This window comes from Marmota flaviventris, chromosome 1, assembly GCF_047511675.1.
Source record: "Marmota flaviventris isolate mMarFla1 chromosome 1, mMarFla1.hap1, whole genome shotgun sequence".
NCBI lineage: Eukaryota > Metazoa > Chordata > Mammalia > Rodentia > Sciuridae > Marmota > Marmota flaviventris.
Genome location: NC_092498.1, coordinates 170,321,219 through 170,333,851, shown reverse-complemented (window position 1 = coordinate 170,333,851; position 12,633 = coordinate 170,321,219). Strand labels below are relative to the sequence as shown.

Genomic DNA, 12,633 nt, shown 5'->3' with positions numbered 1-12,633 from the left:
GTTTGGGCAGCTCACCAGGTAAGATCTAACATACCTGAGGCTTTAGCTTAGGTCCAAACCACCTGTGTCATCCAGGGTGATAGTGGGATGCCTGGTTCCTGCGTCAGCACCCACTACCTTGGTTCACTGCCATCTGAGGATGTCTTGGCTCTGTCAGAGACATTTCCTTGCCATGTGGGCGCTGGGACTAGAGCCAGGTTCTAGATCCTTGCCTCATCCAGGATTTCCAAAATGCATTTAGATGATGGAGACTACCCTTAGAAGTATCTTAGAGACCTCTCCCCTTTCAAATAAAGCCCAGGAAAGGAGAATTTGGGGGGGGAGAAGATAACCATCCTGGAATAAAGCAGATCACGTCTGGTGGCACCTCGGATCCTTTCTTAACATTCAGAGATCCTCTGCCAGGCATTCAGAGGGGTCCCTACACTTTCTCTGCATGCCCGTTAGGGGAACTCAGGAATCTGTGGGTTGGGTCTAGAATAGCCTTAAGGCACAGAAGTCAGAGAAAAGAGCAGGTGGGGTGGACACAGGAATGGCCTGCATGACTCCATTCGTTAAAAAAAAAAATCCACACCACCACCCAGAGGGACCTCTCTGTTCCTAGGTATGCCTGTGTGTATGCACGGCTTTTGCAGCACTGGGGATTGAACCCGGGGCGCTCTATTGCCCAGCCACATCCCCAACCCTTTTTATTTTTCATTTTGAGACAGGGTCTTATTAAGTTGTTCAGGCTGACCTTGAACTTATGATCCTCCTGTCTCCCGAGTCACCAGCCACCATGCCTGCTACATTGTTTTATTTTCAAGTGACAGAACATCATTTTGGTAACCCTAATAATTATTATGTAAAATATTGCTACTGACAGGCACAAGAGAGAGCTATGATGCTTACCACATGGAGGTTGCTTCTTTTTAAATGGTAGAGTGCTTGCCTGGCATGCCTGAGGCTTGCTCCCAGGCACCAGTGGGGTGAGGATGAGGGTGTTCTTTCTCAGATAAGCTATTTATTTTTTGTTTTTGTTTTGGTACCGAAGATTGAACTCAGGGGCACTGGACCCCTGAGCCCCATCCCCAGCCCTATTTTGTATTTTATTTAGAGACAGCGTCTCACTGAGTTGCTTAGGGCCTTGCCATTGCTGAGGCTAGCTTTGAACTCGTGATCCCCCTGCCTCCAGTCTCCCGAGCTGCTGGAGTTATAGGCAAGCGCCATCCCGCCCAGCTGAAAGAACACTTTTCAAGACAGCTGGAACCTGGACTATGCTCTCCCATCCTTTATCAACAATCCTGGGGGGAGGGGGGAATATGGACACCAGATCTCTTGATCTGACACCGACACTTCGTCTGAACTAAGAGTTAGCTCTTTACAGCTCTTGTCCCATTTACTGTGGCTAAGCTTATGTGCATGGCAAAAATACGGATGTGTTTGTTTGATCACACATAGAGGTGGGTGTGGGAACATTAAATGGGAACACTTCAAGTCACTTCTGGTCCTGAGAACCTTGGTGAGGGGTTGTGGACCTGGGCTTGTGTTGCTATCTAGACAGATGCAGAAAAGAGCAGGTGGGGTGGTGCACACCTATAATCCCAGGAGTTATAGGTCTTCCAGGGACAGTCATCTGCCCCCTGCCCTTCCCCAGCCAGCTTGGCCTTGGATCCCGGGGATTGTCAGCATCCTGCCTTCTCCCACGTCCTGCTGTGTGGCAGTGTTCCTATTCATTGTTGTGAGGGTCTAGAGACCAAAGACCCAGGAACCCATAAAGGGAAGTTCCTCCAGGAGCCAAGGGGGAAGGGGCTACCCTACTGCTCAAAGGAGAGCCCAGCAGGCAATCATCTTCTCCCTCTCCCAGAGTAGGTGATGATGGTCACTCAAGACCCTTGCGCCCACCAAGGGCTCAGGAAACCCCAGGCTCACACCCTGGTTGTTACCAGCCCACAGGGCAGCAAAACTGGGCCACAGAGCCCTGGGGCATCCGGGAATACCAGAACAGCAGCCCCTGCACCATTGCTCTCTGGTCCTGACCTTGGCAGGTAATTTGAGGACAATACCCCCTGCCTTAGCCATGACTCCCCCTCACCCTGAAAAAAACCACACACACACAAATCTCTACTTTTTTTTTTTTTTTTTTGGTACTGGGGATTGAACCCTGGGATGCTTAGCCACTGAGCCACATACCCAACCTTTTTTTTTTTTTAAATCTTGAGACAGGATCTTGCTTAGTCCTTAGGGCCTCAATAAGTTGCTGCTGAAGCTGGCCTCAAACTTGGGATCTTCTTGAGCCACTAGTATTACAGGTATGTGCTACCACACCCAGCTTAGAGATTCCTTCAGATGTGATCCTCAGTGGTATTTAACCCGGAGGACAAGAATTCTTTCACTCAGGAAGGCTGCTGATCTGATACTGATCCCAAATCTGGGGCTTCTTCAGTGATCCCGAGGAAACCATCTCTCACCCACTCAGACCTGCCTAGAAGGACCCCCTCTCCCATGAAATTCTTGGTAACAGTAGGAGATTAGAACAAGTAAAATATCTATGATCTACTTTCTTTTCTAGTCTGTTGATTTTCGTTTTCATCTCTATTATTTCCTTTTTCTTCTGGTTTTGACTTAGTATTTCTTTCCTACCTTCTTCAGATTGAAGTTCAACTTATTAACTTTCTGCCTTTCTTCTTTTTAAATATATGTACTTAAGCCTATGAACTTCCCTCTGAATACTGCTTTAGCTGCATCCCACAAGTTTGATGTTACATTATTGTGTCTTCTTAAGATCCATATTCTACTCTTCTCTAAAAAAAATTTAAAATATTCAGACCACTTCCTGAATGCTCATTTAAACTCTAAAGTTCATCTTGCTTTATTTCCAGAACTATTTGGTTGTAGACTCTCTATAAAAAAGGTTTGAAAGACTAGAGCTCCTGAGTTTAGGGTTTCTAAATGCAACAGAAGCGAGTCAAAAGGAATAGTTTGATGATTTCTGTTTTTGATGTAGAATTTTACTTGAATAAAAACGGCAATCATCATTTCTTCCTTTTCTTTTGAGGGACTGGGGATTGAACCCAGAGGTGCTCTACCACTGAGCTACATTCCCAGCCCTTTTTATTTTTTGAGACAGGTTGCCCAGGCTGGTCTTGAACTTGCAATCCTCCTGCCTCAGCAGCCCAAGTAGCTGGGATTACAGGAATGTGTCACCATAGCTGACTGCAAATATGATTTCTTAAAATGAAACTAATCAATCATCCGAGCAAAGGCTTCCAAAGCTTGTAGAACAAGCCTTCCTTTATTGTTATCATTTTTTCCCAGTGTTGGAAATCAAACCCAGGGCCTCATACACCCTAGGCATAGCTATATCCCATAGCTATATCTCATATACCACCACGAAGATATATCCCTATCCCTAATGCCTTATTTTAAAAACATATTCTAAGGTGAACAGAAAATCCACCAACATTGCACTTACTTAGGAGCTCAGAAATAGAAACCACCTGCAAGCAGCTGATCTAGACTTATTTATTTCACATCATTGTGGTCACTTTTACAGCTGTTTAGACTCAATTTTCAATCACGTTACTGTTCACAGAATTCACAGAATTCATTAACAAACTAGTATTTTACATCCAAGGGTTTTCAGTAGCACAGCAAAATAGAAAAGAGGCTCACAAGTCGCTTGTGGGTGGAACTCGGGTCTGATTATTTAGATAGATGTTTAGAACATTATTGCTTTATTAGTCCTATTTTTGGAAATAATAAATTATATCTAAGAAACCCACCCTACCAGGTGCTCTTCCTTCTGCGACTCTTCTGGGTTCACTCCCTGCATACCTGCTCATGGGTGCCAAACAAACCACCCACCTGTTGTTCTGCTGCTCAGGCAGTTCTGAGGGCCGGCCAAGCTGGAGCTGTGGCTCTCTGCACATGCCATTTTCCTCCCTGATCTTGTGGCTCATGGGCACATTCACAGATGGGCCCCTGTGCAACACCTTATCTTAGACCTAGACAAGAGGGTTCGGTGAATGAGGACTAATTCTCCTACAGAAGCCACTGACCATGCAGGGGAATATATCTGAAGCAACAAATCTCTCTCGAGTCCCAGTATGAGGAACCTCCTAAAGAAAACGTCCTGGATGACAATGGTCCCAGATGGCCTCTTCGAACCTGAAGAATTCTCAGGAGACTTCATGGCTGGGTGTTCTGATTTTGTTCCATGTTAGTTTCCATTTTGGGAAAAAGATCTTGGAGAGTTTCCTTGTGGCCCCTGAAGCTCTGTGGATCCAAGGATACTGGGAAAAGGGGACTGGATTCCTCAGGGACACTGGCGCTCCGACCGCATTTGGGGCAGGATCCCTGAGAGTGGTGGCCGCGTCAGGTTCTGGGGACGGGAGTGGATGCCGAGTGCCGGATGCGGGCTGCAGGCCAGGGCTTCAGTCCAGCTTCTTGTTGTTGTCTGCGTTATGCACAGAAGTGAAAAAGTCGATGATGAGCTTGGCCGTCTTCCTGGGTCTCTCCATCACCACCGAGTGCCCGCAGTTTTCTAGAAGCTCCACTTGGCAGTTGGCGATCGACTTGGCCAACATGTCTGCCCCAGACACATCGAGGACCTGCCCGGAGAGGGAGGGAGAGAGACGGGACACTCTGTGAAGACCATTCCCACTGAGACCTGGCAGGGGTCAGGTTGTTGGGACCAACGGAAGGACCAAGTCACTTCAGGGTGCCATTGATGGCGCCCTGGTGGAAGTGACCAGCATGTCTCCTGTTTGATTCTGGGACCCGGTATCAAGAATTAGCTCACGGCCAATGAGACTTTGGTGGAAGGGACACAGTGCCTTCTGGGAGGAGGTTATGGTCTGGTGGGGAGGCAGACAGGTCAACAAACAAATGCAGAATGATGTGACAGTGGCTCTGCTAGGGGAGGATCCTGGAGGCTGGCAGCCCAGGGGAGGAGCCGAGAAGAGGAAGACATTGTTCTTACTGAATCCTGCAAGAAAGCCGGGGGGTGGGGGAGCGGGTTCTTCACGGAATGAGGAGGAGGGCGAGAAGTCATGGAAAGCACAGGATCAGCCAGGAGCAAGGTGGCAAGACAGAGCATGCAGAAAGTAGGGAGGGGCAGAAGGCAGGCCATCACTCGAGGCACTGAGTTCTGGTTTGGGCACTGTTATGCTGGTTGGGAGCCAGGGGCTGGGTAAAGGGGAGTGACTTGAGCAGCCAGCCTTACAGCTGGAGTAAGGCAGCCCCAACTGTAGGAAGAGGTGAGTGCTTATTACCACGAGCAGGGGGTCCCTCTTTGGAAGAAGCTTCAGGGATCCCCAGGGCTGTGTGACCCAGACCTGAGGTTGATGAATAAGAGGGAGTGCTTTTCCAGCATGAAAGCCAGCACTTTTCCAGGGCTCACGCTTTTCAAACAACTTGTTTGCTCTCATTTTCCTCTCCCTTACCTTTATGCCAATCTGGTGATCTCCCTCCCAGCGTCCTTACTTGGAGGATCTGCGTTCACTGCCCCTCTCTTTTTTTTTTTTTAATTTTTTATTGTTGGCTGTTCAAAACATTACATAGTTCTTGATATATCATATTTCACAATTTGATTCAAGTGGGTTATGAGCTCCCATTTTTACCCCATATACAGATTGCAGAACCACATCAGTTACACATCCATTGATTTACATATTGCCATACTAGTGTCTGTTGTATTCTGCTGCCTTTCCTATCCTCTACTATCACCCCTCCCCTCCCCTCCCCTCCCCTCTTCTCTCTCTGCCCCCTCTACTGACATTCGTTTGTCCCCCTTGTATTATTTTTCCCCTTCCCCTCACTTCCTCTTGTATGTACTTTTGTATAACTCTGAGGGTCTCCTTCCGTTTCCATGCATTTTCCCTTCTCTCTCCCTTTCCCTCCCACCTCTCATCCCTGTTTAATGTTAATCTTCTTCTCATGCTCTTCGACCCTACTCTGTTCTTAGTTACTCTCCTTATATCAAAGAAGACATTTGGCATTTGTTTTTTAGGGATTGGCTAGCTTCACTTAGCATAATCTGCTCTAATGCCATCCATTTCCCTGTAAATTCTATGATTTTGTCATTTTTTAATCACTGCCCCTCTCTTAATGGCCTTCACCTGCAACTCATCCCAGACAAGAGGGCCCCTCCTCTCCAACCTTAATGGCAAAAGCAAAGAGGCCACCCAATTTGAGCACTCTTTTCTTTCTCTGTTACTGGGGATTGAACTCAGGGGCACTCTTAACCACTGAGCCACATCCCCAGCCCTTTTTTATATTTTATTTAGAGACAGGGTCTCACTGAATTGCTTAGGTCCTCACTAAGTTGCCAAGGCTGGCTTTGAACTTTTCGATCCTCTTGCCTCAGCCTCCTGAGCCGCTGGGATTAGGGGTGTGCTCCACCATGCCCAGCTACTCTAGCATTTTTTTGTTTTCGAGCTTTAGTCTCATCCACCCAGATTATTAAATGAAGTTTTTTGTTTTTTTGTATCAGGGACTGAACTCAGGGGCACTCGACCACTGATCCATATCCTCACTCCTTTTAATGTTTTATTTAGAGACAGGGTCTCACTGAGTTGCTGAGGGCCTTGCTAAATTGCTGACGCTGGCCTTGAACTCATGATCCTCCTGCCTCAGCCTCCTGAGTTGTCAGGATTACAGGCCTGAGCCACCACCGTGCCTGGAAATGAAGGTTTTCTACCCACCCAGAAGCAAGGTGGGCAGAAGCCTCAGCCAGGGAAAGGAGCACTACAGAGCACCCAGGGAAAGGATCAGGGAATACAGAGCCCAGGCGGAGGGGAGCAGCCAGTGGAGCTTGGACATTTCTGCTGTGGTCTCACTATTTGGGCAGGAGTGAAGCTCAGTGATATGGAAAAATACTGAAAGGGAATGCAGATGGAGATGATAGGAACTTGCATCCTGCTGAGAAACCAGAAACCACAACTCAAGGGCAAAATCCCCATGTGAGTTCTGGTTTGGGCACTGTTACGCTGGCTGGCATTACAAAACCAGCATTCTCCACTGCCACCCATGTGAAATTGCTCAATGGGCCCTGATGAGATATGCACAATTGCGGAATCAGAGCAGCAATTTCTCAAACAGATTATTCATATAAATGACAAAGAAAAAAAAATCTTGCCTCCATTCTATCCTAGGCCAGGGACAGAATGAGGTGAGCCAAATGAGGTATTCACCAGGGGCACAAAATTTAAATGGGCATCAGAATACTCAGCAATCAAGATGAAAAATTTAAAATATTTTATAAAATAAACACAAATGCAAAAAATGCATGATGAGCAAACTATAGAAATTATAAATATGAGCTGGGAGTGGTGGCACATACCTGTAATCCCAGTGGCTCAGGAGGCTGAGGCAGGAGAATTGTGAGTTCAAAGTGAGCCTCAGCAACTTAGCAAGGCCCTGAATAACTCAACAAGACCCTGTCTCTAAATCAAATATAAAAAAGGGCTGGATGTGGCTCAGTGGTTAAGCACCACTTGGGTTCAATTTCTGGTAAACCCCTCGCCCCCTAAAATTATAATTATAGATAAGATCCAACCCTGGAACTTGCATGATACATCTCTGTCATCTCACCCATGTTCTAACCCTGTCATGTATTACAGTGGCTGGTAGATCATAAGCTGCCAGAGGGCAGGGTCCTGTCTTAGTCTCTCCTGGGCCTATATAGTATCAGATATATAGTAGGTGCTCAATAAATATCTGTTAACTGACTTCAGACATGTTGGCAGTTAGCTGATGGGTTTGTCCCTCTGCTAGTTCGTTCACTCACTTTCTTGCTTGCTCACTCACCGTGTACTCTGGGTCTCCTGCCTACTAGGCACGTGCCAGCAGGGAGAAGAGACATAAGGGCGGTCAGGTTCACTTGTGCAGGTTGTCTATTGCCCAAATCCAGGAGGCCCTATTCACATAGATGGCAGTGCACCCAGCTTCCCCTCTGGTTGGGCAGTAGAGCTGCAGGTGATGGGGTCCAAAAAAGAGAGAGGCTGAATTCAGCCTGACGGGGATGGGTGCTATAACACCAACTGTTGATGACAGAGCAGAAGAAGAGCCAGAGAACAAAAAGTTCATGAAATAAAGGGCCCCTGTCCCCTCTGCTGTTTGGCCTCGGTCCTGGGATGGTCCATGAAAAGTAAGGGACCTGATCATATTATTTGTGGCAGACCCATGGAATGCTGGGCTCTTTCCCTGGAGCAAAATGAATCTCAAGAGTCTGGGAGAAAATTCTGGACCATGAGTTGAGGCAAAGGACATGTGTAATAAATCATGTGTTCTTTGATAACTGGAGAAAGACCACTGCAACACACATTAGCTCATGAGAGCCTCACAAAAACCCCAGCAGTGGAAGAGACACCCTCGATTTGGAGGGGCTGGGTGACCTGCTCAAGGTCACAGGCTAATGAAGAGCAAAGGCAGGGCTGGAATGGAGACTTGCTGCCCCCAAGGCCAGCGCTCTGGCTCCTGTAGGACCACGAGTCACAGCTTCTCCCTGCTGGCCCCCCCGAGAGCCCCGATCCACCTTTGAGATTCTCACAATGAAGAAAGGCCTTCATTGTTCTGGTTTTGGTCTCTGATCAAGTGACTCCCTTCTGGCCGAGCCTGGATCCCACTTCTCTAATGAGGCACAAAGCTTCTTTCAGTCCCTTGGCTGCGGCAGAAAGGAGACCCTCCTCCTTTCTCTGCTCCCATTCCTGTGCTGTGCATCTTTGGTCGCACCTGGCTGCCCTGAGACACCATCCCCTGCCTCCTCGCACGCACCATGAGCACACAGCTGACTTCTCCTTCCAGTGTTTTCTGCCTGGGCCATCTGTGCACTCGTGGGCCTCTGGGACTGCAGCCTGACCTCCTATCTTTGCTTTCATAGCCCTGACCGGGCTCACAACGATGGTTTTTATGTCAGAGCCTAATGTGGGTTGAATGTGTCCCCAAAAGTTCATGGGTTGGAAACTTTATCCTGTGTCCTCATTAACAAATTAGTATCACTGCCATGGGAGTAGGTTCAGTGCCGTGCGAATAATTTTGTTATAGAGGTGACTTAGGTCCACGTGCGGTGTCACACACCTGAGATTCTAACTACTTGGGAGTCGAAGGCAGGAAGATTGCAAGTTTGAGGCCACCGTGGGCGACTTAGTGAGACTCTGTCTCCAAATCAAATAATAAATAAATAAAAGTGAGCTGTGTCTAGTATGCATGCTCTGTTCTACCATGTGATACCCTGTACCATGTTATAAAGCAGCAAGAAGACCCTCCCCAGACACTGAGCAGATGCTGGTACCCTGCGTATGGACTTCCCAGCCTCCAGAATTGAGCCAAATAGACTTTCAGTCTTTATAAACTACCTGGTCTTGGGCAGTTTATTACAGCAACAGAAAACTGACTATAACTTCAATATCCTTTCTCATAATATTCAATAGCATACTGTTGAGCAGACAATATCACTCTGCCTGCATTGTAGACCTTCTAAAGGCTTCATTTCTCATTGCCTCCTCTTGCTTTGCACATTTTGAAGAACTTTCAGTAAGACATGATTTCTAAATAGCAGTTAGAAAAGGAGATTCTGGAAGTGTCAATCAGAATCTCTTTGCAGAGCCTGTTAATCAGCTGATTGTGCCCCTCACAAACCTATATATTAAAGCCCTAACTCCCAGTACCTTAGAATGTGACCTTATTTGGAAACAGAGACATTACAGATGTAATTAATTAAAATGTGGATACAGGGTGGCCCTAATTCAATAGGACTGGTGGGATTAAACTCAGGGGTGCTTAATCACTGAGCCACATCCTCAGCCCTTTTTTATATTTGATTTAGAGACAGGATCTCACTGAGTTGCTTGGGGCCTCATTAAGTTGTTGAGGCTGGCTTTGAACTCACGATCCTCCTGTCTCAGCCTCCTAAGCTGCTGGATTTACAGGCATGCATGCCCAGCTACTGGTGTTCTTATAAAGAGGGGAAATTTGGACAGAGAGCCAGCCAGCCACACAGACAGAATCCCATGTGAAGATGAAGGTAGAAATGAGAAGAATGTATGTATAAGCCAAGGAATGCCAAAGAGGCCAGAAAGCCCCAGAAGATTCTCCCTCTGGGCCCACAGAAATTACCAACATGGTTGACACCCTGATCTTGGACTTCTAGCCTCTAGAACTATGAGACAATAAGCTTCTGTTGTTTAAGTTGCTGAGGCTATGGTACTTTGCCCTACCAAACTGATAGAACCTATTAAAATTTATTCCCATATTCTCCCCCGCCCTTTTTTTTTTTTTTTTTTTTTTACAGTAGTGGGGATTGGACTCCTGGGACTGTAGAGCTCCACCCCCACCCCCAGCCCAGCCCTTTTTCACTTTATATTTCAAGTCAGGATCTCGCTAAGTTGCTCAGGCTGGGCTCCAACTCCTAGGTTCAAGGGGTCCCCTGCTTCAGCCTCCCAAGTGGCTGGGACTAGAGGTGATGAAAATAATTTTAAGGAGAGTGAAGGGAGGGGAGGGGGCGAGGGGGTAAGAAGGACAGTAGAAAGAATCAGACATTATTATCCTATGTGCATATATAACTATAAGACTAGTGGGATTCTACATCATGTACAACCAGAAGAATGAGGAATTATACTCCATTAAATATGATGTATCGAAGTGCATTCTACTGTCATATATAACTAATTAAAACAGATTTCAAAAATTTTTAAAAAGAGAATGATTTACAGAAAATAGGTAGAGGTTTAATAAGATTTGTTATTAATAATATAAGTATGATATATAAAAAAATAAATTTTAAATTGCCTTTTATTTTAAAAATCAAATGTCACTACTCGTGAATCAGGGAACTATGCCCCTTGGCACGTGGCATGGCTATCCGCCGCCTCTCCTGATAGCAGAAAATTGCTTTTCCTCAAGGCAAGTCTTCTGCAGGGCCCTATGACATACCTGGTCCTGTTTCCCCCAGATGATCTGTGTCGGGACCTTGATCTTGTCCATGTTCTGATGAAGAGAATATCTGGACTTTTCATTGACGATTTCTAAAAACACTTGTCAAGACCAAAAGGAAAACGGAGTTAAGTGTATGCCTGGTTGCAAACAAACCAAAGGCTGAATGTTCTCTCTGATATGCAGATGCTGACTCACAAAAGATGGGCTCTGTGTGTGTGTGTGTGTGGGGGGGGGTCACCGTATTGGACAGGGTGGAGTGCGGGTGGGGAGGATGGGAATGGGAAAGACAGGGGAATGAATCAGACATGACTTTCCTATGTTCGTATATGGATACACAACCAGTGAAACTCCACATCACGTACCACAAGAATGGGACATTATATTCTATGTGAGTATAATATGTCAAAATACACTCTACTGTTGTGTCTAACTAAAAAGACCCAATAAAAAACAATTAAAAAAAAATTGTATGCCAGGTTGTGCCTGGGGACACTGCAGTACAGACAAGAGATCATCCAGTCAAGGATACTACCTCCTCTCCTCAGGGGCCCAGGAAAGGTTCAAAGTTGCAGAGGTTTAAGAAATGAAAGGCAGCCAGTCATGAAGCGTGACTTCCAATACGTTCCAAGCTGAAAGCTGGGGCTACTTACACTTTCTGTAGAAGTTGTTATGAGGGATGCGGACATCGACAAGGCCTTGCAGGATCTGAGGATAAAGAGCCCAAAGTTAGATGGCAAGAGAAGACTCAGAGCCAGGGGCGGTGGCACACACCTGTAATCTCAGCTACTAGGGAGGCTGAGGCAGGAGGATCGCAAGTTTAAGGCCATCCTGGGCAACTGAGCGAGACTGTGTCTCAAAATAAAATTAAAATGGGACTGGGGTTGTGGCTCAGCGGTAGTGCACCCACCTAGCATGGGCAAGGCCCTGGGTTCAATCCTCAGCTCCACATAAAAATAAATAAATAAAATAAAGGTATTATGTCCAACTACAACTAAAAAATAAATATTAAAAAATAAACAAATTAAATTAAAAGTGCTGGGGATGCAGCTCGATGGTTGTGTGCTTGCCCAGCATGCACCCTGGGCCCAGTCCCTAGCACTACAAAAGAGGAAGAAAATCTTCACTACAAAAGGGGAAGAAAATTTAGCAATTTACTGCATTGCCAAAGGCAGGTCCTACAAATTCTCATGATGATACAATGCAGTGGGGAGTGGGATCTTAAAAGGCTTTTCTTTTAAATTAGGGAGGAACTTGGGTAATACTGTGAAGCCCAAGGTCCCCTGCAGGATAGAAAAGACAGCTAACATGGCCTGACAGCTGCTTTATCTTGAGAAATTCTCTGCTTAGCTCATGATGCAATGAGGATGAATATAATATCAAGGAATTATTCAGTGATATCCAAATATAAAACTTTTTTTTAAATTGAAACATTGGGGATAAAGGGCTTATTAACAACGAAGAAATAATCTATTGAGAAAATTCTGGAGAGGGTCTCATACTGCTCTGTTCATCATTTAGCATCATCTTTGCCCTTCTTGCTGAGGACTGGTAAGGGTGGCAGCAAATGTGGACAGGCCAAATCACCTGCACCTAGTCTGCTGACCCAAAGAAGTGGCCATGGCCAGGTTGGGCACAGTGGCACATGCCTGAAATCCCAGGGGCTCAGGAGGCTGAGACAGGGGGATCGCGAGTTCAAAACCAGCCTGAGCAACTTAG

At 46.3% G+C, this 12,633-nt stretch overlaps 1 protein-coding gene across 1 annotated transcript in view; it reads right to left on the bottom strand.

Annotated features, from left to right (window-relative positions):
- Positions 1–4,318: 4,318 nt before the first annotated feature.
- Abhd6 (abhydrolase domain containing 6, acylglycerol lipase) overlaps positions 4,319–12,633 on the bottom strand; it is a 44,437-nt gene continuing 36,122 nt past the window's right edge. Inside the window, exons 8-10 of the mRNA XM_027951323.2 lie at positions 11,568–11,622; positions 10,915–11,015; positions 4,319–4,592 (exon numbers count right to left, since the gene is read on the bottom strand). Of these exons, the coding sequence (XP_027807124.2) occupies positions 4,416–4,592; positions 10,915–11,015; positions 11,568–11,622 (333 nt within the window). The 3' untranslated portion in view covers positions 4,319–4,415. The remainder of the gene's footprint in view (positions 4,593–10,914; positions 11,016–11,567; positions 11,623–12,633) is intronic.